The sequence below is a fragment of the Pectinophora gossypiella genome, chromosome 13 (genome assembly GCF_024362695.1).
Source record: "Pectinophora gossypiella chromosome 13, ilPecGoss1.1, whole genome shotgun sequence".
In the NCBI taxonomy this organism is placed as follows: Eukaryota; Metazoa; Arthropoda; class Insecta; order Lepidoptera; family Gelechiidae; genus Pectinophora; species Pectinophora gossypiella.
In genome coordinates this window covers 5,174,158-5,195,083 of record NC_065416.1, presented here as the reverse complement: position 1 = coordinate 5,195,083, position 20,926 = coordinate 5,174,158, and the positions used below count along the sequence as shown (strand labels likewise).

The 20,926-nt window shown below is 36.2% G+C and overlaps 1 protein-coding gene across 7 annotated transcripts; it reads left to right on the top strand.

The window, feature by feature from the left end:
• Positions 1-901: 901 nt before the first annotated feature.
• LOC126371902 (solute carrier family 22 member 16-like) lies at positions 902-16,203 on the top strand. 7 transcript variants are annotated; one of them, XM_050017328.1, is made up of 9 exons: positions 902-1,008; positions 2,149-2,237; positions 2,751-2,808; positions 12,314-12,544; positions 12,973-13,211; positions 13,499-13,754; positions 13,837-14,487; positions 15,108-15,289; positions 15,974-16,203. In XM_050017328.1, the coding sequence occupies exons 5-9, from the start codon at positions 13,140-13,142 to the stop codon at positions 16,139-16,141; spliced, it is 1,329 nt and encodes a 442-aa protein (XP_049873285.1). In that variant the 5' UTR covers positions 902-1,008; positions 2,149-2,237; positions 2,751-2,808; positions 12,314-12,544; positions 12,973-13,139; the 3' UTR covers positions 16,142-16,203. The 7 variants fall into 7 exon arrangements, 6 of the variants coding, with proteins under 6 accessions (XP_049873285.1, XP_049873284.1, XP_049873283.1 ...); XR_007567096.1 differs by lacking the exon at positions 2,751-2,808 and having other exon boundaries at positions 13,701-13,754; XM_050017327.1 differs by lacking the exon at positions 2,751-2,808.
• Positions 16,204-20,926: the final 4,723 nt, after the last annotated feature.

Genomic DNA, 20,926 nt, shown 5'->3' with positions numbered 1-20,926 from the left:
AATGTTTGTTTCCTAGTAGTGGTTCCCTAGAAGAAATTACTCTAGAGCAATAACGCCGTCCAAGTTGTACTGTATCCATTATGTTGTGTCTAATTGTTAAAATATGTATAGATAGTCCATATAGGTAGCCGAAATATTGAAGAGGATATTTATTGCAGCCATATAGTACTTTAGATTGAAGTCCAAAGTTGGATAATGACGAAATATAAAATATGATGACAGCTATGCCTTTTTTAGATTATAATAAACTATAACACATACTACAACTACTACTGTGAGTACAATTCACAATGCAATTAACGATTCTACAAGTGACAAGATGAAACAGCAATTACTTTCGTACATTATCGTGACATAAATATCTATATTTATAAAGTTGTAAAAATTACATTATACATGTCATGTGACGTCTTAGTCACGATAACGATAGCACGCCCTTCTCGTGATTCTACAATAAAATTTGCAAAAAAAATATGAGAACGATTGATAAATCTATGGTTCCGCATTTGTGGAAGATAATACTTGTGTTTAGCATTAAATAAAAATACAATCTCTCAATCTATTCTCGCTTAGCTATCCCGTCCTGTATCTCATAAGGTAACGATAGATAGGTAATTTTCTAGACAACAATTATTTAAAATAATATACTTTATCAAAAAAGAAACTACTAATGGGCATTGGACGGTCTTGCCCATACCTACCTACCTAGCAAAAGACAATGAAAAGTACTTCTCGATGACGGATAAAATATGTTAGGAAGGTACTTACATTAAGTATACCCGAATAGACGTACTTACTTAAAAAGTACCTAAAACTTTTCGGCGTTTGTTTTTTATAATGGAACTCAAAATTTGGAAATACATAGTTATTTTTTATTAACTATTAGTCCATTTAAAGATGTATTTCTTTTGTGAACAGTGGCACTCTCGATTTTAAATACGAAATAAATATTTCGATATTGCTTATGCATTTTCTAACAAAATTGTAATAAAGTTTTCAAAAAATTTGGTAAGTACAATTTCAAATTGAATTTGCTTTATAATTAATTATAAAAACTCAAAACGCACATTAAGAAATATTTTTGTGGATTAATTATAAACTTAAATAATCACTTGCAGTAGGTACTTTTACTCATACTCACATTTAAATATAATTAATAAAAAAAAGTTGAACTCTACTACGGAAATATCACGCTCTAAAAAGAAAATAGTTATATTTTCTGAAATTCTTTCGAATAGTGATGATTAGGAGAGAGCCGTGGTCGTATGCGCCTGTAGTAGTATATCAATGGCTAAACATCATTATTTGGAAGAATTTCGGAAAATAAACCTATTTTCTTGTTTCGTGTTGATTAATGTGGAGGAAGCAAGAGAAGTGTGTCAGGATCGAAGCAAATGGAATTCTATAGTCTCTGCTTACCCCGATGGGAAATAGGCGTGAGTTTATGAATGTATGTTCTTGTTTCTTACTTTATAGAGCGTGTTTTTCTGTAGTCGAGTTTTAGTTTTTAAATTTTTATTGTTATTTATATTATTTTGAGGTCTATTTATTAAGACAACATGCTTCTGATACGTATTTTGTGCAAGAGTTGGATATAAAACCTATCTGGAATACGTCTGAGCAGTTATATTATCAGTGCAACATAATTATCGAGTAAATACATGCAAAACTAATAATCACTAGAGTGCGCCACATTAAATTTAGCGTGACGTCGGAGCCTATAGCCATCGGACAATCAAGACGCTTCTAGTGACACCTCATTTGTGAAATTTCTGACAGGTGGTTTAGAAGTCAGGTAGAAACAGACGTGCATAGCAGTCAACCACTTTACCCTCCTTTTTGCTTTGCCGTAGTCGGGTAGAAACGTGAAGGGTTTAGTACAGGTACTCATTCATCACAACACGATTCCACTCCGCTCGCAAGTTAGTGAACAAAATGGAATCTACTCGAGTAATTGGATCAAACCAACTAAATTCAACCTCGGTTACTAATTCATCAGCAATGCAAATGAAAACCAAATAAAGAGAGCAACGGCCATCATACATAACGTCCTGGTTTTATCCGGGAAGCGATCAAACATTACGATGCCGTTTCACACTCTGCATTTCCATATGTGCTATAAATAATGCTGAACGTACTATTTACCAGATACATGGAAATAACATTAGCTGGACATGCCGTTTGGGGACGGCGGATGTGTGAACGGAATGTCGCCTGTTTAAATAGAGCTTGTTCAGGTATGCTTTGGAAACTGAATTCAGTAATTAGCTGTACGCTCAACGAAAGCACAGTAAATATTTAAGTACTTTGATAGTCCATCTTTCTGTATCCTGCCGAAGTATTGATTTTCTATATTTAAAACTGTTAAGTTTAACTTCTATTAATTCAGAAAATTATTTTGTACTTCCACTGCAGGCTTCACATTTGTTGTTTTATATTTCAGAGCAAGGTCCATACTTGTTACTAACAATGTCAACTTAACACTTTCAAAGACAGAACGTCTACAGACGTTCCGATTCCAAGGTGTCATACTACCTATTATGAACCATGTCCGTGAAAGCGTTAAAATACTTCTATTTCGTTTTGATGATATGTCACAGTTTGCTTGCTAGTTCTAAAATAGGCCCTACATAATTATATTTAACGTCTTAAAACATTTCAATACTTAGCTACCTACCACGTCAAATATTTTATTTAAATATTGCAGTTATAAATTGACAGTCAGTCAGAGTCATTTTATGTTATTTTAGCTACGCCCACATTCTAATGTGGCCATATCCAGCACCCAGCTCCGTGTTCCCTGAAAATGTGAGTTTTAGTACAAAAACAGAAAAACCCTTGGGCGGGTGGAGCCTTCACGTGGCGAAACCCTGCTGAGATAGGTGCGCTTCGTGAATATAACAATAATTTCTTGTACCATTATAACACGGGAGAATGATGTTTTTCCAACTTTTTACGCCTATTGCTACCACGTAAAGCCTATATATAGGATTTCGCTGGGTTTTATACCCTCTGCGTTGTGAGCAGAATTCATAATTCGTAATTAATGGCAGCCAAACACCAGCCTGGGAACCGCCGACCTGCATGCAAAAACCTCTTTGAGGAGCCTCGCCTATACAACATTATTTATTACTTGCGGCAAGAAGCTGAATGTTTTGAAAACAAGACTTTCTAAACGTTGAATGGAATTTCGGGTGCTGCTTTCTCGCCGCTATAGAATGTTGACGCGCGCTGCTAATTAAAACTGCCTAAATATTGTGTTAAGCACTTAATAATTTGTAAGCTTTACCATAGCTGCCTGCGTAGACATATTTATGGCTCGCTGGTTTTAAAGGTATACAGTGTATAATTAATTAAAATTGCACGTCTTGAATAGACCCGGAAGGAAGACGTAGAGATTCACAATCATCAATATTTCCCTCAGATGTTACATTTAGAATAAACGATATAAGAATGCGATGTTTTTAAGTCACAGCTTTATATTTTTTAGACACGGAAGAGGCCAAATGTAGCAATTGTTCGGTCATTTCCACCCTTACCTAGCTATGAAAATGGGTTTCCCAGTTGAATTCGAAAGCCTGGGTAACAACTATCCACTGAAGAAATAGTCGTTAGCTGTAATTCACCATTTGGAATGCCTTCCCTTATTCATTGATCTATACCATTTTCCACCTATCTGATAAAATGTCTGTTCTGAATTCGTTAACAATAGCTCCAAATTATCCCATAGCGCGCAGAATGCAAACCAACATGCAATGAACCACGCTAATTAGTGCAAATAGAGGTACTCGTTTGGGGTAGGTAAATACCGACAGTATTATTAAGCATAATAGGACGTGCACATACACATAAATAGTCTGGTATTGATGAGCCGCACAATAGGGTGATTAACGTTATTGATACGTAGCTTTATCGTGTAGAAAAACCTTGTGATAAAGCCTTCACACTTAGCAAAATCTTGCATTGACATCCTAATAAAAAGTATTGTGCTGTCGCATTTAAGAAACAAGCCTGGAATCATAAATAAAAACTAAACTTAGAATGCCCCGTGTAGCTTAGGTACTTATGTTCAGGAATACCGCGGGAGCATAGCCGGTGGGAAAGAAATATGCACAAAACGATCATATTATAATAGGCTATTTGAAAACCTAGTCAAATGAGATACTTCTTACGAAACGTCAAAACGAAAATTTTCTTTGGAGTTTGTATGGAAATACTGTCCTGTGACGTCATCAATAAAAGCGGTCAAACGTCGTACTCATTGTTATTTAATTCATAAATGAAATTCGGAAATAAGTCGAAAAGCAAAATGAGACTGATTTTTGTACATTTTAGACAGGCTTCTATTTCTAGATTTGCATTTTCTAATTTATTTTTGACCCAGTCAAATACCCAATTATGATACAGCGATCGTATTATGAAACTTTCCACATTATTCACTGCTGCTTTGGTATCGCGCTATTGGCGCAATGAGCTGCGGTTAAGTCGATGTAGCGATCCAGCCAGAAATGTCCTGGCCGCTTCACCCGCCACAGACATCAGCTAACAGGCGACACAGGAGTCACGTGTAATTTCTTGCTGAGGGCATATCTCCCTTGTTTCTATGATCTGTGCATCCGACTATGGGCTTCATGTCTAACATGATTGCCGTTTTATGTGTCCACCGCTAGATTACCGCGCCCTCGTTTATTTGCATGGAAACGACATACAAATTACTCGTATCCCTTTACCGTGAAGAGGCAGCTTAGCGTCCCGAGTCAAAAAGAAATTCGCGAGATCTTCGAGATATCTGTTACTGTACTAGTTTTCCCAAAATGTTGTGCCTTTACTCACATCTATTAGAATGCAGCCGTTATTTATTATTATTATTATGTATGTACAAAAAACGAATAGTTGTACAGGTACTTAAGTAATTATTTGAAGTCGGTTAAAAAGTTTATAATCAGCTAAAAACATTTGATTCATGTACTGTATTGATGAGACACTTACTTGTTGTTTGCAATATACACACGGATGTAACCCGAATGGGATGGGCAGAGCCACAAGTAACTAATCAAAGACAAATTGCAGCGACTGTTGATACGAAGGCTTATTTTTTAATAATTTAAACAGCCTATATACGTCCTACTCCTGGGCATAGGCCTCCCTGCAATCAACCGCAGGGGGTATGGAGCATACACTACCACGCTGCTCCACTGCATGTTAGTAGAGGTGTTTTACGGCTAACAGCTGGGACCAATGGCTTAATGTCCAATTTATTTCGAAGATTTGATACGAAGCACGGAATCATCCCACTTTTTCGGACAATCACGTGATTCAAGCCTGCCATGTCCTTATCAAACTCTCTCTCATAAAGTGATTTCGACAATGTTCCCATCGGAAATCGAACCCGGACCTCCATCATGACCATGCCCAACGCTCTAACCACTAAACCAGGCTGTTGAAGAAAATATTATGTCATTTTTTTCTGTTTTGTTTTGTAGGTATATAAATTATGTAACAGGTCAGTTTCAATAGTTATTTCTCACCCAAAGGTATTTTCATTTTTGTATCAGATTATTTACTGTAGAAACTGCTATTTTGGTGGACAACTATTTTAGAAATAAGTAGGTACTACTATACAATTTGAAAATCAAATGTCAAAAGCCTAATATAATACTTTGTAACATCTTAATAACGTATTTCAAAAATTTGCAAATAACTTAGGCCATATAAATTATATAAATATTATAACTATAAATGCCAATAGTCAGAACTTTCGTATTAGATATTAAAACATCACGACACAATTGCTTACCTGATTTTTCCAAACAAAATTCTTCTTCTGGGTCCTTATTTTCTTCTTTCTTCCACACAGAAAGTCACACAATTACACACTAGATAAAAACTACACCAATTTATTTTATCTACGCAAAGTGGTACTATTTGAAACTCGCCAGGAAACAAACATAAACACAGGATTACCAAACCTAACCTTAACCGAACAACTTGGTAATAACAATTAAGTATATTAAAAAGATAAAATAATTATAGTTAGAGAAGAAGATAGTAAGATAAATTAGAATTAAAACGAACTATAGACAGGTAACTTGTAAGAATTATAGATTTTTGAGAAAATAATTGAAAGGAGAAACGTCCCTTAGGGTTTGTTGTCAAAACTGTCATTTGTTTGACGCCATGGCGAGGACGCATGCGCTGTGGGACCGCCGTCTATTGCGCATGGCGTCTTTCTAGTTGGCTTCTCAAAAGAGGTGAGACTTCACAAAGAGGCTGCATTGCACCATTAAGTCGGAAACATCCGTGTAAGCGCGAAAATCCTAGGGCTATGAAAACACGTTAAAAATGTCTAGAATGTTGGCAACATCAGGTTGAAGACTGTCATGGCGGGGGACTTGAAAAAAAAAAGAAGAAGCTTGTCGATGGTGAAGCGATTCGCGCCTATTACTTATCTCTTAAAAATATATTACTGATATAGCCTTTTGATTTGTAAACTGGAGAATAAAACTAGTTATTGCACTATTCGGGGTTTTAGTTAACATCAGAAGTGAACTGAACAGATAAATACGTTTCGTCGTCATGGGAAAACATAGTAAACGCCCTAAGAGAAAGCGAGCTCGTTCCAGCAGCTCGAGCTCATCTACATCGAGTTCCAGCAGCTCCAGAACTCCGTCACCTCCGCCGAAACGAACCAAAAAGGTACCTAGAATATCTGAAAGGACTGTGAGTACATCCACTCAATTTACTTTGAACAACATAATACCGGAATTTGACCCGTTAAGAGATGATATCAATGCGTGGCTCAATGTTATTCAGTCTTACTCTCAAACCTTCCTATGGTCTGATGAAATGACACGTTATCAGGCTCTGAACAAATTGAAAGGATCCGCAAAAATGTGGTACGACTCACTATTACGAACGGATGGTCAATGGCCAACATGGAAGTGGGTTGATTGGAAACAAAAATTAGCAACCAGTTTTCAAACGCGTCGAAATATGTTCGAATTATTAAAAGAAATAATTGATAAAAAGCCAATCGAAAATCAGTCTCTGTATGAATTTTACTTTGAGCAAAAATGCAAAATAGATAGGCTGTCATTAAATTTTTCCGAGCGAGATATTATTTCCATTATTGTCGGAAATATAGGCGACAGTAATATCGGTGCGGCAATCGAGTCTAACAATTTCATTACTTGCGACAGCTTAGCTAGCTTTTTGCATGGACGTACATACAAAACGAAGAATACGAAACCAATAAATGTTCGTGACGGTTTGTCTAAGTTAGTGAACCAAACTCATTTGTCGTCGGCCTCAGTTAACCCGTTACCGCCCGCGTCTGTTTCCGGACAGTCCGTACCATTTAATATCGCGCAAGAACCAAACCCCTTACAGAGTCGAAGTAGACCACTTAAATGTTACCAATGTGGTGGAAATCATAAGAGAAGTCAGTGTGACGTAAATAAATGTGACTATTGCGGTAAAAGGGGACATCAAGAATCGGTATGCTTTCATAAAAAGAACGCAAATAAAACGGAGAAACAGGAAACAAAATTTATTTCCACGGCTGACCCGCGAAATAAATTTGTTAAAAAAATACATATTGACAATCTTGAACTTGAGGCATTTATTGATACGGGAAGTAGTTGTTCTCTTATAATAAAATCATTAGTAAAGAAACATTCTTTGCAGACCACGGACCTACCATCGCCAATATTGTTACAGGGTTTTTCCAAACAAAGTACACAATTCGTAACTCAAATGACAACGGCTAGTTTGAGAATAGATTCTGTAAGATTGTCAGATGTACATTTTTATGTGATCGATGACCTGGCTGATTGCGAGATATTAATTGGAAGGAATGTGACAGAGCGCTCTGATTTAATGTATTCGCGGGTAGGCGATTTACTGGAATTCAACTATGCTAAAACATTTGCAGAGTTTTGTAACAACGTGAGTGAATTAGGTTTAGATGCCGACTCGAATCACTGTGAATTGGTAACCCTGTTTCGGGAATATAGAGATTGTATTGCATCAAATATTGGGGAGCTAGGAAAAGCGAACAGTCATGAAATGACTATTAATCTAAGTAGTTCACAGCCGATTCAATGCAGGCCTTTTAGATCTTCAAATGCAGACAGGAAAATTATTAGGGAAATGGTCAACGAATTATTAGAAAATAACATTATACGCGAAAGTACTTCACCCTATGCAAGTCCTGCTCTGCTTGTCAATAAGAAAAATGGAGAAAAAAGGCTCTGCATTGACTATCGTGCTTTAAATAAAATTACTATCAAGGATAAGTACCCCATGCCACGTATAGAGGACCTCGTAGATAGGCTTCAAGGTCATAAATGTTTTACGAGTTTGGACCTTAAAAGTGGATATTACCAGATAATGATGCAGTCCGAGTCCATAGATAAGACGGCTTTTATTACTGAAGATGGACACTACGAGTTTTTGAGGCTTCCATTTGGTTTGGCGAATGCACCCGCATGCTTTCAGCAAATGATGAACAAAGTGTTGGGCAATTTAAGGTTCGAAAATGTTATTTTGTATTTGGACGATGTGTATTTGGTCACTGAAACGGTTGAGGAAAATCTTGAATTGTTGGAAATAGTTTTACAAATATTGCGAGAAAATGGTTTGACACTTAATCTAAAAAAATGTCATTTCTTTAAAACAGAGATCGAATTTCTCGGATATAGGATAAAGCCAGACTGTGTTATGCCAAACGAATCTAAATTGGAAGCCGTCAAAAACTTCCCAACTCCTGGGACAGTACACCAGCTTCGACAATTTCTCGGACTCATAAGTTACTTCCGTAAATTCATCAAAAATTGCGCAATGCTTTCTGCTCCGTTGACGAAATTGTTGAAGAAGGATGCTGTCTGGGTTTGGAACACAATCCATGACGAGGCCTTTCAGACACTGAAGGACAAACTTACTTCTGACAGCGTTTTGTCAATTTTTGACCCCAATAAAGAGAGTGTATTGTACACGGACGCCAGTAGGGATGGTATTGCTGGTATCCTAATGCAAGTTACTGACGAAGGTGAAAAACCAGTTCATTATTATAGTAGACAAACAACCGAGGACGAAAAGAAATACCATTCCTTTGAATTAGAATTGTTGGCAATAATTTGCTCTCTTCAGAGATTTCGTTTATATCTGGTAGGATCCCCCTTCAAAATTGTCACTGATTGTAACGCGGTGAGATACGCTTTAACAAAAAAAGAGATTATTCCTCGGATTGCACGGTGGGTTATGTCAACTCAAGAGTTTTCATTTGAAATTGTACACAGAGAGGGAAATCGTATGCAACATGTAGATGCCTTGAGCAGAAACCCCGTGCCATCTGGTGAAAAATCTGAATCTGAGATCATAATGTCCATAACAGAGGCGGACTGGTTGCTTTCTGTCCAATTGCAAGATCCTGAATTACAGCGTATTAAAGCTATCTTAGAATCAGGAGAGGCCGATGACAACAAAAATGTGTTTAATGACTATGAATTGTTAGGTGGTAAAGTGTACAGAAGAACATCCAAGGGCCGTCGATGGGTAGTCCCAAAAAAATGCATTTGGCAAATTATTAAATGTAACCACGACGATCTAGGACATTTTTCTGTTGACAAAACTACTGAACGAATAGCTTATCAATATTGGTTTTCTCGAATGCGACACATTGTAAAGAAGTATATTAAAAACTGTATAAATTGTATATATTTCAAAAATAAGGGTGGTCATAAAGAAGGAGAGTTACACCCGTTACCGAAGTACGCGCAGCCGTTCCACACTCTTCACCTTGACCATTTAGGTCCATTTGTAGAGACTAAAAATAAAAATAAATATCTATTAGTTATGGTCGATGCATTTACAAAATTTATTATGATTTCGGCAGTTCGGACAACAAAGTCTTCGATTGTGGTAAAGGAATTGGAACGTGTATCAAAAATATTTGGTAACCCTAGGAGAATTATTTCGGACGCCGGTACATGTTTTACTTCAAAAAATTTCACAGATTATTGCGCGAATAAGAATATACGGTTACATATAGTAGCAACGGGTATGCCCCGTTCCAATGGCCAAGTTGAACGTTTTAACAAAACCATTTTAGAGGCTTTAAAAACCACCGGCGCTGATACAACAGATGATAGGTGGGATCAATATATTAAGATCTTACAACAAGGTTTAAACAGTACCATTCACAAAACGACTAAAGCGGTACCCAGTGAAGTCTTTCTGGGATATAGATTGCGTACGGATAGTGACAGTTTGGCTCCAGAGCTTGATAGTGGATGTGTTGTGGATGTGACCAAGTTGCGTGAGAGAGTGGATGAAAACATAAAAGCCGATGCGAAATCACAAAAACGGAGATTTGACAAGACTCGAATGAAGGCACGAGCTTATTTACAAGGAGATCTGGTTATGGTTAAGATACAGAGTCAAAGCAACGATGGGAAAAGCCGGAAACTCTTACCTGTGTTTAAAGGACCTTTTCAAGTAAAACAAGTTTTAGGAAACGATAGATACGAGGTGACGGATATAAGAGGCAGCGAAAGAAGTAATAAAAAATACACAGGCGTAGCTGCTGCTGAAAATATAAAACCCTGGATAAAGATTAATGATTGGAGTATAGATTAATAAAACATATTCTCAGTTAATACTGTAACCCTTGTGTTCCGTGTTGGCAAATAATAATTTCCAGGTATGAACTACATGTTGTAAGTACAATACTTTGATTATATTGGTCGAAGGTAAAATATGATAAGTGTACTTAATTCATAAATGTGCTTGTGCGTCTTGTGCGAGTCAAGATAAAATACTTTAGACAACTTTGTCGAAATTTTATTCATTAATGTACGGTCACGAGCGTTAATAATATGTATACGCTTTGGTATCATGTCGCATTAACTTTTTTTTGATAAATTGAATTACAAGTCTCACTAAATGTCAAATATGTTGGTGCGACGGGGACCTAAGGTGGGTGCATTATATTCCTCGTGACTGAACCATTAAATTAGTTGTATGGAACTAACTTGGTACACTTAAGTGTGGTGAAATGCCCTTTAAGTGCAAATGGTCCTAGGTTGTTGAAGGAATCAACTTGGTACACTTAAGTGTGGCGAAATTCCCTTTAAGTGCAAGTGGTTCTAGGTGGTTAAAGGAATCAACTTGGTACACTTAAGTGTGGTGAAATTCCCTTTAAGTGCAAGTGGTTCTAGGTTGTTGAAGGAATCAATTTGGTACACTTAAGTGTGGTAAAAAGCCCTTTAAGTGCAAGTGGTTCTAAGGTTAGTGTCTGTTGATTGGCATACAGTCACTGCAGTAGAGCAAATCCATTTAATGTGACTAATATTTCAGTATTTTATCTCAACTCGGGAGGTGTCTGAGGCAGACCCCGCGCAGAATGGCCGTGTTGGCAACATCAGGTTGAAGACTGTCATGGCGGGGGACTTGAAAAAAAAAAGAAGAAGCTTGTCGATGGTGAAGCGATTCGCGCCTATTACTTATCTCTTAAAAATATATTACTGATATAGCCTTTTGATTTGTAAACTGGAGAATAAAACTAGTTATTGCACTATTCGGGGTTTTAGTTAACAAGAATAAGAAAAAAAAAACACGGATTATTCCATGTTAAGCTATTGGTCCCAGATATTAGCCGTAAAACATCTGCAGTAACCCGTAGTGGAGCAACGTGGTGGAGTACGCACTATACCCCTTCCGGCCGATTGAGGGGAAGCCTGTGCCCAGCAGTCTTCTTATCGTGTGGGTTGTGAGGTGGAAGACCAACCTTATCAACCCTGGTGTCAGGGTTAGTATTGACTCATGTAACGACTACATACTTACATCAGTAAATAGTAATGGAGACCAACGGTTTAACGTGCCTTCCGAAGCACAGATCATCTTACTTTCGGACAATCAGGTGATCAGCCTGAAATAATGTCCTAACCAAACTAGGGATCACAAAGTGATTTTTGTGACATGCCCCCATCAGGATTTGAATCCGGATCGTGAGCCCAACGCTCAACCACTGGACCACGGAGGCCGTTGCCCATCAGTGGGACGTATATACGTCAGTCAGGCAGACTGTTTATGGTTTTTATTTATGATTCTTCAAGTCATCAGTCGCCAACTAACACTCTTGTGACTAGCGCTTACGATTTTTGCATTATACTTACCAACTCATGTCATAACACTTACTTGCTTGAGACAAGAAGAGAATATCCATAGTGTAAGTGGATTCGGATTGGTATCGGCTTATGACGATTGGCTTTTTCTGTCGTCTTGTAGAGTTCTAAACATGTCAATCTTTCAGGTCATTTTCTGATGAACTTATTACCAGATCCCAAGGTGCGATGGATTAAAAAACTAATCAGTCTACTCTTGATGGAAAAGTGAAAGAAATCGACATAGATGCGATAATTGTTGAAGAATTAGGTCAATTTGGCTCGTACCAACTACGAACAATCGCTTTTCTTGTAGTATTTATTACACTATGTGGATTACATAGTGAGGCGGTATTTTCAGCGGCTAGAATCAAGACTAGGTGAGCTAATGCCGCAGGAACAAGTTTCATGACATTTAGGTATCAATATCTTTCCCAATTGAACGTACCCAATAATTGTACAAGGTACCCATCTCTCATTCTATATTTTTGGAATAATACTAGGAATTGAACGGCATCTCTCCGTTTCCCACCAGCAGCCGCTTGGTTTACCTCAATAGTCTTACTTTAGTCTTCAATCACATGGGCATCAGATATCACACATATAGATGCGCGTTTTACGATAACGCCAATGCGTAGTGGCTATGTAAAAGTAAGTATTTTATATGAAGTGTCCATATAGGGGTGTGGTGTGCCATAGGGGTGTGCCATAGTACCAAAATTCCTAGTTTGGGAGTCAGAAACTTGAGTCAACTTGTGTTTTTGGTAATAACAAACGAAGGTTCTATTTTTTAATTATTTCCTTTCAGATGCCGAATCCCAGAGTGTGACATTTGATTTAGAAGTTATAGATTTTAACAACAACTGGGTTTCAAATGCAATACCCAAAACTAGTAGTGGTTCCTTAGATAACTGTCGACGATTTGTTCAAAATGTTTCTTATATTCCATCCAGTAATGATTTTTGTCCAGCTACTATGTTTGATCAACAAATCATAACGGAATGTGAAGAATATATTTACGAAAATCGTAATACAGTTGTTTATGATGTAAGTATCAAGTACGTCATGTTGTTATTGTGCCATTAATGAAAATTGAACTATAAACGGCATTCAATAAAACGTAAATTATTTATTGTCTATTCGATTTTCTTTGATTTGTCTATCTTACTTCAAATACGACCCAATGGCGGTACATAATTTTATTATTTAGTTGATAACGTAAAACCTGTTCTTTATAGTTAACTATATGCATATGCTATGGCTGTACTGTACTGTACATATAAAATAAGGTTGCATGTATAATTTATTATAGTATATTCATATTTTGATTTCAGTTTGGGCTGGCATGTAATGAATGGGGTCGCACTTCTATTAGCACCATGTCAGCTTTAGCAACCTTTATATCACTGCCACTCACTGGTTTTATATCGGATCGTTGGGGGAGAAAGACAGCGTTCACAATAACAGTATTTAGTTCTTCCGTTTTTGGCTTAGCTCGATACTGGTGTACATCGTATCATATTTTCATCATTTTAGGATTTGCCTCAACTATTTTCAACGGAGGCTACTATCCTACAGCATTTATTCTAGGTAAATATAAATAAATACATTCTTATTTTTTATTATACTAACATTAGATTTTTGCTTTATGTGTTTATCTTTATATTTGCAGGTACAGAATTAGTTGGTTCGAAATATCGTGTGTTCATCGGTTTATTATTGAACATCGGCTTAGCGTTAGGCGAAATCGTATTGGGACTAGTTGCTTGGGCTGTTCCTCATTGGCGAAATTTAACTTTACTAGCTTATATTCCTACACTTACCATCGTTTTATTTTGGGTCGCTTATACAAATCCTGTGCGGTGGTACATTAGTAAAGGATTATATAAAGAGGCTGAAAATACCTTAATAAATATTGCTCGAGTAAATAAGAAACATTTATCAGATAATTTAATAACAATCTTAAAGCGGGCGAGAGAAGAACAAATGAAGAAAGAAGGTTTAGAAAGAGAAGAAAGAAAAAAGGAACCCTGGTTGGTAGTGCAAGTGTGGCAACACAAGCCGGTCTTGATCCGATGTCTAGTGTCACCAGTGTGGTGGATCACATTCACTTTTATTTACTACGCATTAGCAATAAATTCAGTAGGTATACTTGGAATTCGGCAACCCATACATAACGTTTATATAGCAGTTGCGGTAATTGATATTCCCGGACACATCATTGGGTATCTTCTGTTGCATAAGGTTGGAAGAAAACCTGTGTTATCGGGAGGATTCTTTGTATGTGCTGCATCACAGATATCATATCTCTTTGTACCTAATGGTGAGTTTAGCTGTGCCTGTAGTTTTTCTGTACCATGTGTGTTTTGTGCTCAAAAAAGTATATTATCTTACCTTTATCTTAGCTGATGTTTATTTATTTACATATCGTGGCAGACTTTGAAAACTGACGTATCTGCAATTTTTTGCTAAAATAATTTGTGTCTTATCGACAATAGCAAAAGTCACCACCTCACCCCCTGATTGTCCAAAAGTAAGATGATCCGTGCTTCGGAAGGCACGTTAAGCTCTTGGTCCCGGTTATTACTTACTGTTGTAAGTACGTAGTCGTTACGTGAGTCATGTCAGGGCTCTATGGCGGCTCAATAATAACCCTAACATCAGTTTTGATGGGGTTGGTAATCCACCTCACAACCCACAGATTCGCCAAAAATGTCAGATATAACGATACATTTAGTATATTTACACATATGTCACATGGTAGGTATTACAAAGTTGTTACAAAGATTATAAACAGACATGACTGTGACACCTTATATGGTTACCGCAAGTACTGAGATCACATGTCAATCAATAACTTGGGTCATATTGTAATTTAAACGTAGGTGGTAAAATGCTCTGTATTAATTTATTAACATTTATGCAAATCATCCTTTTTTGCAGAGTTATATGCAGTGTCTCTCACATTATACTTGATTGGCAAATGTTCTTCCTCAGTCATGATTATAACGACGTATGTGTATACGTCTGAGCTGTACCCCACCAGGTACAGACAAAGTCTCGTGGCCCTCTCTTCCATGATTGGCAGGATTGGATCGACTGTCTCCCATATTACTCCGGCTCTTGTAAGTAAATCTTCTAATAAAACAAATTGTTATTTCTTACAAACAATAGGTACTTTTTCCCCCTAGTTTTCGGGTCCACTATCCTTACCTAAGCCTTATTTATTAAGCAAGAATTTACAGTCATGAGCAATATCATGTACCCACTTTAGAACCCTGTCGCACTATCATATTTGACATTTAATGAGACTTACGGTTTAATTTGCCAAAAAAGTTAACGTGACATGGTTTCATAGTGTATACATATTAATACTCGTGACTGTACATGTATATTTATATTATTATACTGTTCTTTTAAGATAAATAGTCATGGTTCGTATTGTTCATTCCTTCGGCTTATCATCCATGGCATAAGATCAGCCACGAGATGGCTAATAATTAGGATGTAAATAAAACATGGCTGCTTAGTACTTTTTAAAGACCTATTTATACTGGCTGTCATCATCATCATCTCAGGCCTTTACATCTTTATCAGATGATTCAAACAGCGTTTCTGTGGCAGCTTTTAAAATGGCTGTAAAGTCCGATGCGAGAGCGACAGTAGCGGCCGCACGACTGGCATTGCAGTTGAGGGTTATTAGATGGTGGTGGTATACTGACTGTAGGAATATCAAAAAGGCAGATACTCGACTGTGAGTTTATAAACAAGATAATATACGTATTTTCTTGTAACTAACCTATTTTCAGGGTGACCAGCTTCCATACATACTGTATGCATGTTTAGCTACTATCGCCGGGACGCTTGTATTCATCACGCCAGAAACCTTTGGCTCCAAATACACAGACACAATGGAAGAAGCCTCCGAGCTAGGATCAATATTTCACAAGAGCAAAAGACAAGAAAGTGATAACTAGATTAGATTGAATTAGGTAGTCCTCGACTTAATTTTTTAAATAAACAAGCTTCTGTTATTTAAGTTTAGCTCTAATCAAGCCAACATTTTCCTATTACTTAGAAATCGTGGCTGATTTTGCAAACTGACGTATCTGCAATATTTTGCTAAAATAATTTATGTCTTATTGACAAAATCTAAAGGTTCAGATTCGCTAAACATTTCAGATACGTCAGTTAGCTACATCAGCGACAAAATTGCGTTCTTTGAAACTCCTTCATATTACGTATATATTTACAAATCTACTTATACCGAACACAGTAAACTGATATTAAATGGCGAAGTATTTACAGTAATATTATTATTATAGTTATTGTGTTTGTTTCTCATTTCGATCACAGAAATGAAGATTGTTTACAAAATTAATAAAATAAAAGTGTAGTGAATATTACATGTTTGATGGCTTGATCAATCAACTTCACCATTCGGGTCATCATATTCATTCAGGGATGGCTGCGATTTGTTTTATATGATCGCTTTTAGCTCTGCCCACCATGATATGGCCGTGATTTATGTACGTACTAAAATAAAGTTACACGTGTCTACGTATAAATTACTTTAAATATGTCGTCACCTAACAAATCGTACCTAATAATAATAAATGTTGACCATAATACAAATTTATATTTTCACTCTCCGATGGCGGCGCAATATATAAACATCACTCGTGTGAATACAATATCTGTATTAGTAACTGTTAGTTCCCCATTCCGCCGACCGCTTGGAAAACTTTGTCGGGTGGTAGATAAGCGTTTGAAGCGCTCTCCTATCGATTTTCGCGTTGATATTTTTAGTCACGCAAGGCAAGTATAAGTACAGAACACTGGCCATTGTAGGTATTGTAACTTGTTTTTTCCGCAAAGTTCCGGGAAACAGATGAGAAAATTAAATTAAAAATTGATAAGATTAAGTAGTGTACGATAGATGGAAAGTCCCAGACGTATAACAAAATATATGCAGCAAAGCATCGATAAACTTCGCGCTTCCCCTAGTGACTCTCTTAATACATTAATGTAAAATTACATTGATGTATTAACTTTTTCAGATATTACTAATTTAGACATTGAACTAATTAGTACTAGTGTCATTTATTTATGCACCTACCACTACAAAGTTACGAAAGTAGCTTTTAATTTTACATTTACCATCTGGGGTGTGTATTAGCGAAGTAAACAGCTCACAGACAGATTTCTATCTGCTTTTGCACTAATACCCACTTGTACGTGGTTCGTAGCATTAAAAAGCTCCTGTAAGTCACGCGAATGTTACCTACCATGCTTTTACAGTTGTTTAACTATTTGCAAAAAATATCCCACCACAGTATCTTGAAATGAGAGGGCGCTAGTGTGCGCAAGTTAAAACTGTCTCCGTGTATTCATATGTAAAAAAAAATAGTTAAAGTTGATTTTTTCTAAGTATTTCAATTAAAATAGTTTTATTCAATTATAATTATCGTGTGTGAGTGTTGTCTACAATTTTGATCCAAAATAAACAATGATAATACTGAGTGAAATAATTTGATAACCAGTGACAATAACTTACGATCTAAAGCATTTTACGCAAGTGAAATATATTGAACATAACTTCTGTGACTGTGTTAACATTCTTATATACTTTTGATACCAATTTAATAGTTGATTTCTGTTCATTTTAAATTAATTACACACTCAACCGTTACATTTAAAAAAATATGTCATAGCGACATCTAGCGACCGATAGCTGCACTAATAACTCCGATAATAGAAAATCTATTCTACACTAGATGGCGCTTACCAAGTTAACTTCTACTCACAACTAGAGGGCATTAAATTAGAACAACATGGCTATACACTGTATGAGATGTAAGAGTCCTGCTGAAATTCGAGATACAGTACAATGTTTTATCTGTACCTATAGATACCATTTCGATTGCTCCGGTCTCTCCGAAAAATTGTATCTGTTGATGACAGCGGAGAAAAAAAAGCAATGGAAATGTAGAGCCTGTATTACACAAAAAAATGAAGCAAGAAAACCACAACAAAATGTAACTCTTTACCAAAACGTTACTACAAGGAAAAAAAGAACATCTCCGAATAAGAACCTAGCTACGCCATCGGAAGTTTTAACTGCATGTAGCCCGCTACCCATAACTAATACATCTAACTACTGTTCTCTGGACTCAAGCTTATTATTGGACGGCAACACCTGTATCGAAGAGACTTCTCCTGATTTGCACTCAAGAAGTATGGAAGAACGAGCATGTGTCAGCAGTATAATGGATTTAAAACAACAAATTACTACTCTCACCTCTGAATTGATGACTACCCAGAATGAGCTAGAAAACACCATCTGCGAGAACAATGAGCTGAAAAGAACTGTGGACAAACTTACACAGGAGGTTAAGACTCTCATGACAATATGCTCAACTACGCCATCATTGCATGCGACATCTACACCTAAAAAAAAGATAAAATCTATTGACGGGCACAGCTCCAAATCACCCCAAACTCCGTCATCCGTGCGCACCTGCTCCCTGGAAATAGAAAAATTAAAATTAGAAAACCTGATCCAAAAACTACAAAAGCAATTAGCGCAGGCTGATAAGAAAATTGAAGATCTAAAAACCAAAATAGAGAGTCTACAGTCAAAATTTATTCACAATCCGCAAAATCCAACTCATTCGATACCCAATCACATCGCAAGCACACAGATGAATACCAAACTAACCCCAGATAAAATATGCATTATAAGTACAAATAATAGGAATAAAATCCTTAACACTGCGGAGAGTACATTTGATCAGGGAAAATACGAAATATGTCATTACTTGATGCCTAATCGCGGTATAAAGAAGCTGCTGGAAGATATAGACCAAAAAGTTATAGATTACACATTCAATGATTTCTGTGTTATACTTATCGGCGAGGAGGACTTCAACACTTCTAACAACTACCAAGATCTCGTCTACTCCATTCGAAATATATTACAGAAAATACAAAATACCAACGTTTTGGTCTGCTCACCAACATTCAAATGTACCAGGTATGCAAATGTATTCAACTGGAGAGTGGAACAATTTAATAAGAGACTAAACGAAGATGTTATAAAATTAGAGTATGCGTACTTGATAGATTCCAACTATCATATGAAGTATGATGAAACTATGTTCAACAGACGGAATGGAACTGTAAAAAACCATGGCATACGGACAGTATTCAAAGACATTAACAGGAGAATTGTGGAAATACAGGAATGGAACCATTACACTACCACTACGAATGCGCACAACCTTGTAAACAATATTGATCAGACATTTTTTCGTCCCTCAACCGTCTAAGAAACAGCGCGATCCATCTACAAATACCACAGATACGCCTCACTTCGAAACAGATTTTTTTATCATGTATCAAAACGTCCAAAGCATTTGGAATAAAGTGCACCTTCTAGAAGCTCTCCTCGAAGAAGAAAATTCCACGATACATGTCTTGTGCATATCTGAAACATGGCTGAATAGCGAAAAGATGAAATTACTCAAAATTATCAACTACAATGTGGGCGCGAACTTCTGCCGAGAAGAACATTCAGGCGGTGGTGTGTGCATACTTATAAAAAATAACTTAGAATATTCAGAACGTACGGACATATCATCTAAGTCAATAGAAATGGTTTTTGAAATATGTGCAATAGAACTTACTAAAACTAATTTGTTAATTATAAACCTATATTGGCCTGATAGCAATAGAGAGGTAGAAATATTTTACAATTCATTGGAAGAGCTTTTAAAAGAAATTTATATAAAAGAAAATTCTAAAAACATTATCATAATGGGAGACATGAATGTTGACTTCTTGAATAAACAAGAAAAAGTGAGACTCTCGAATTTAATGTTAATGTACAATTTTCATCAAAAGGTCACAGAGCCAACCAGAATTACGTTAACTACGTCTAGATGCATAGATTTAATATTTACAAACTTTAACAAAAAAGATTACTCAGTAAATGTTCAAGAATTCGGACTCTCGGACCACAAAAATATTATATTTTCCACTCCTCTTATTACCCAAAATCCCACACACTTTTCAATATTTAAACGTAAATTTAATGATTTCAATATAAACAAATTTAAAAGTGAATTATCAAAAGTAAATTGGAATGATATACTAAGTTCAGATAAAAACATTAATGAAAACTATAATATGTTTAATATTGTCCTACAATCAGCTCTAAATAAATGTATACCTAAAGTATTAATAAAATATAAACTTAAAAAGAAAAACACATATTTAACACAGGGAATAAGAACATCTTGCAAGAACAAAAGGCAGTTAAAGCTACTAATATCACAGACTAATAGTAAAGTCCTACGTAATTACTATAATATGTACTGTATAACATTAAAAAGGATAGTTAATAAATCAAAAAAATATTGTAATATCCAAAGATTTAATAATTCAGACAATAAAATTAAGTCCATGTGGACAGTTATAAATAATGAAACAAACAAAAATAAAATTAAACGAAACATAAGACTTCAACATAAAATTCATACTATCACATCCCCGAATATAGTTGCGAACGAATTTAATACTTTTTTTGCATCAGTAGGAAAGCCACAAAATAGGGTTTTTCATAAAAATAAACATCTCGCAAATTCATTAGTTAATACATTTTTCCTCAGCCCCGTCGAACCAAAGGAAATTTTTAATATGATAAAAAACCTTAAAAGTAAAAAGTCATTTGGCATAGATGAGATACCACCAATTCTAAT

Coding starts and splice junctions, on each gene's coding strand:
- LOC126371902 (XM_050017325.1), top strand. CDS start 2,153: ATGGAAATAACATTAGCTGGACATGCCGTTTGGGGACGGCGGATGTGT. Junction 2,238..12,972: donor TTTAAATAGAGCTTGTTCAG/GTATGCTTTGGA, acceptor ATTTCCTTTCAG/ATGCCGAATCCCAGAGTGTG. Junction 14,488..15,107: donor ATATCTCTTTGTACCTAATG/GTGAGTTTAGCT, acceptor CCTTTTTTGCAG/AGTTATATGCAGTGTCTCTC.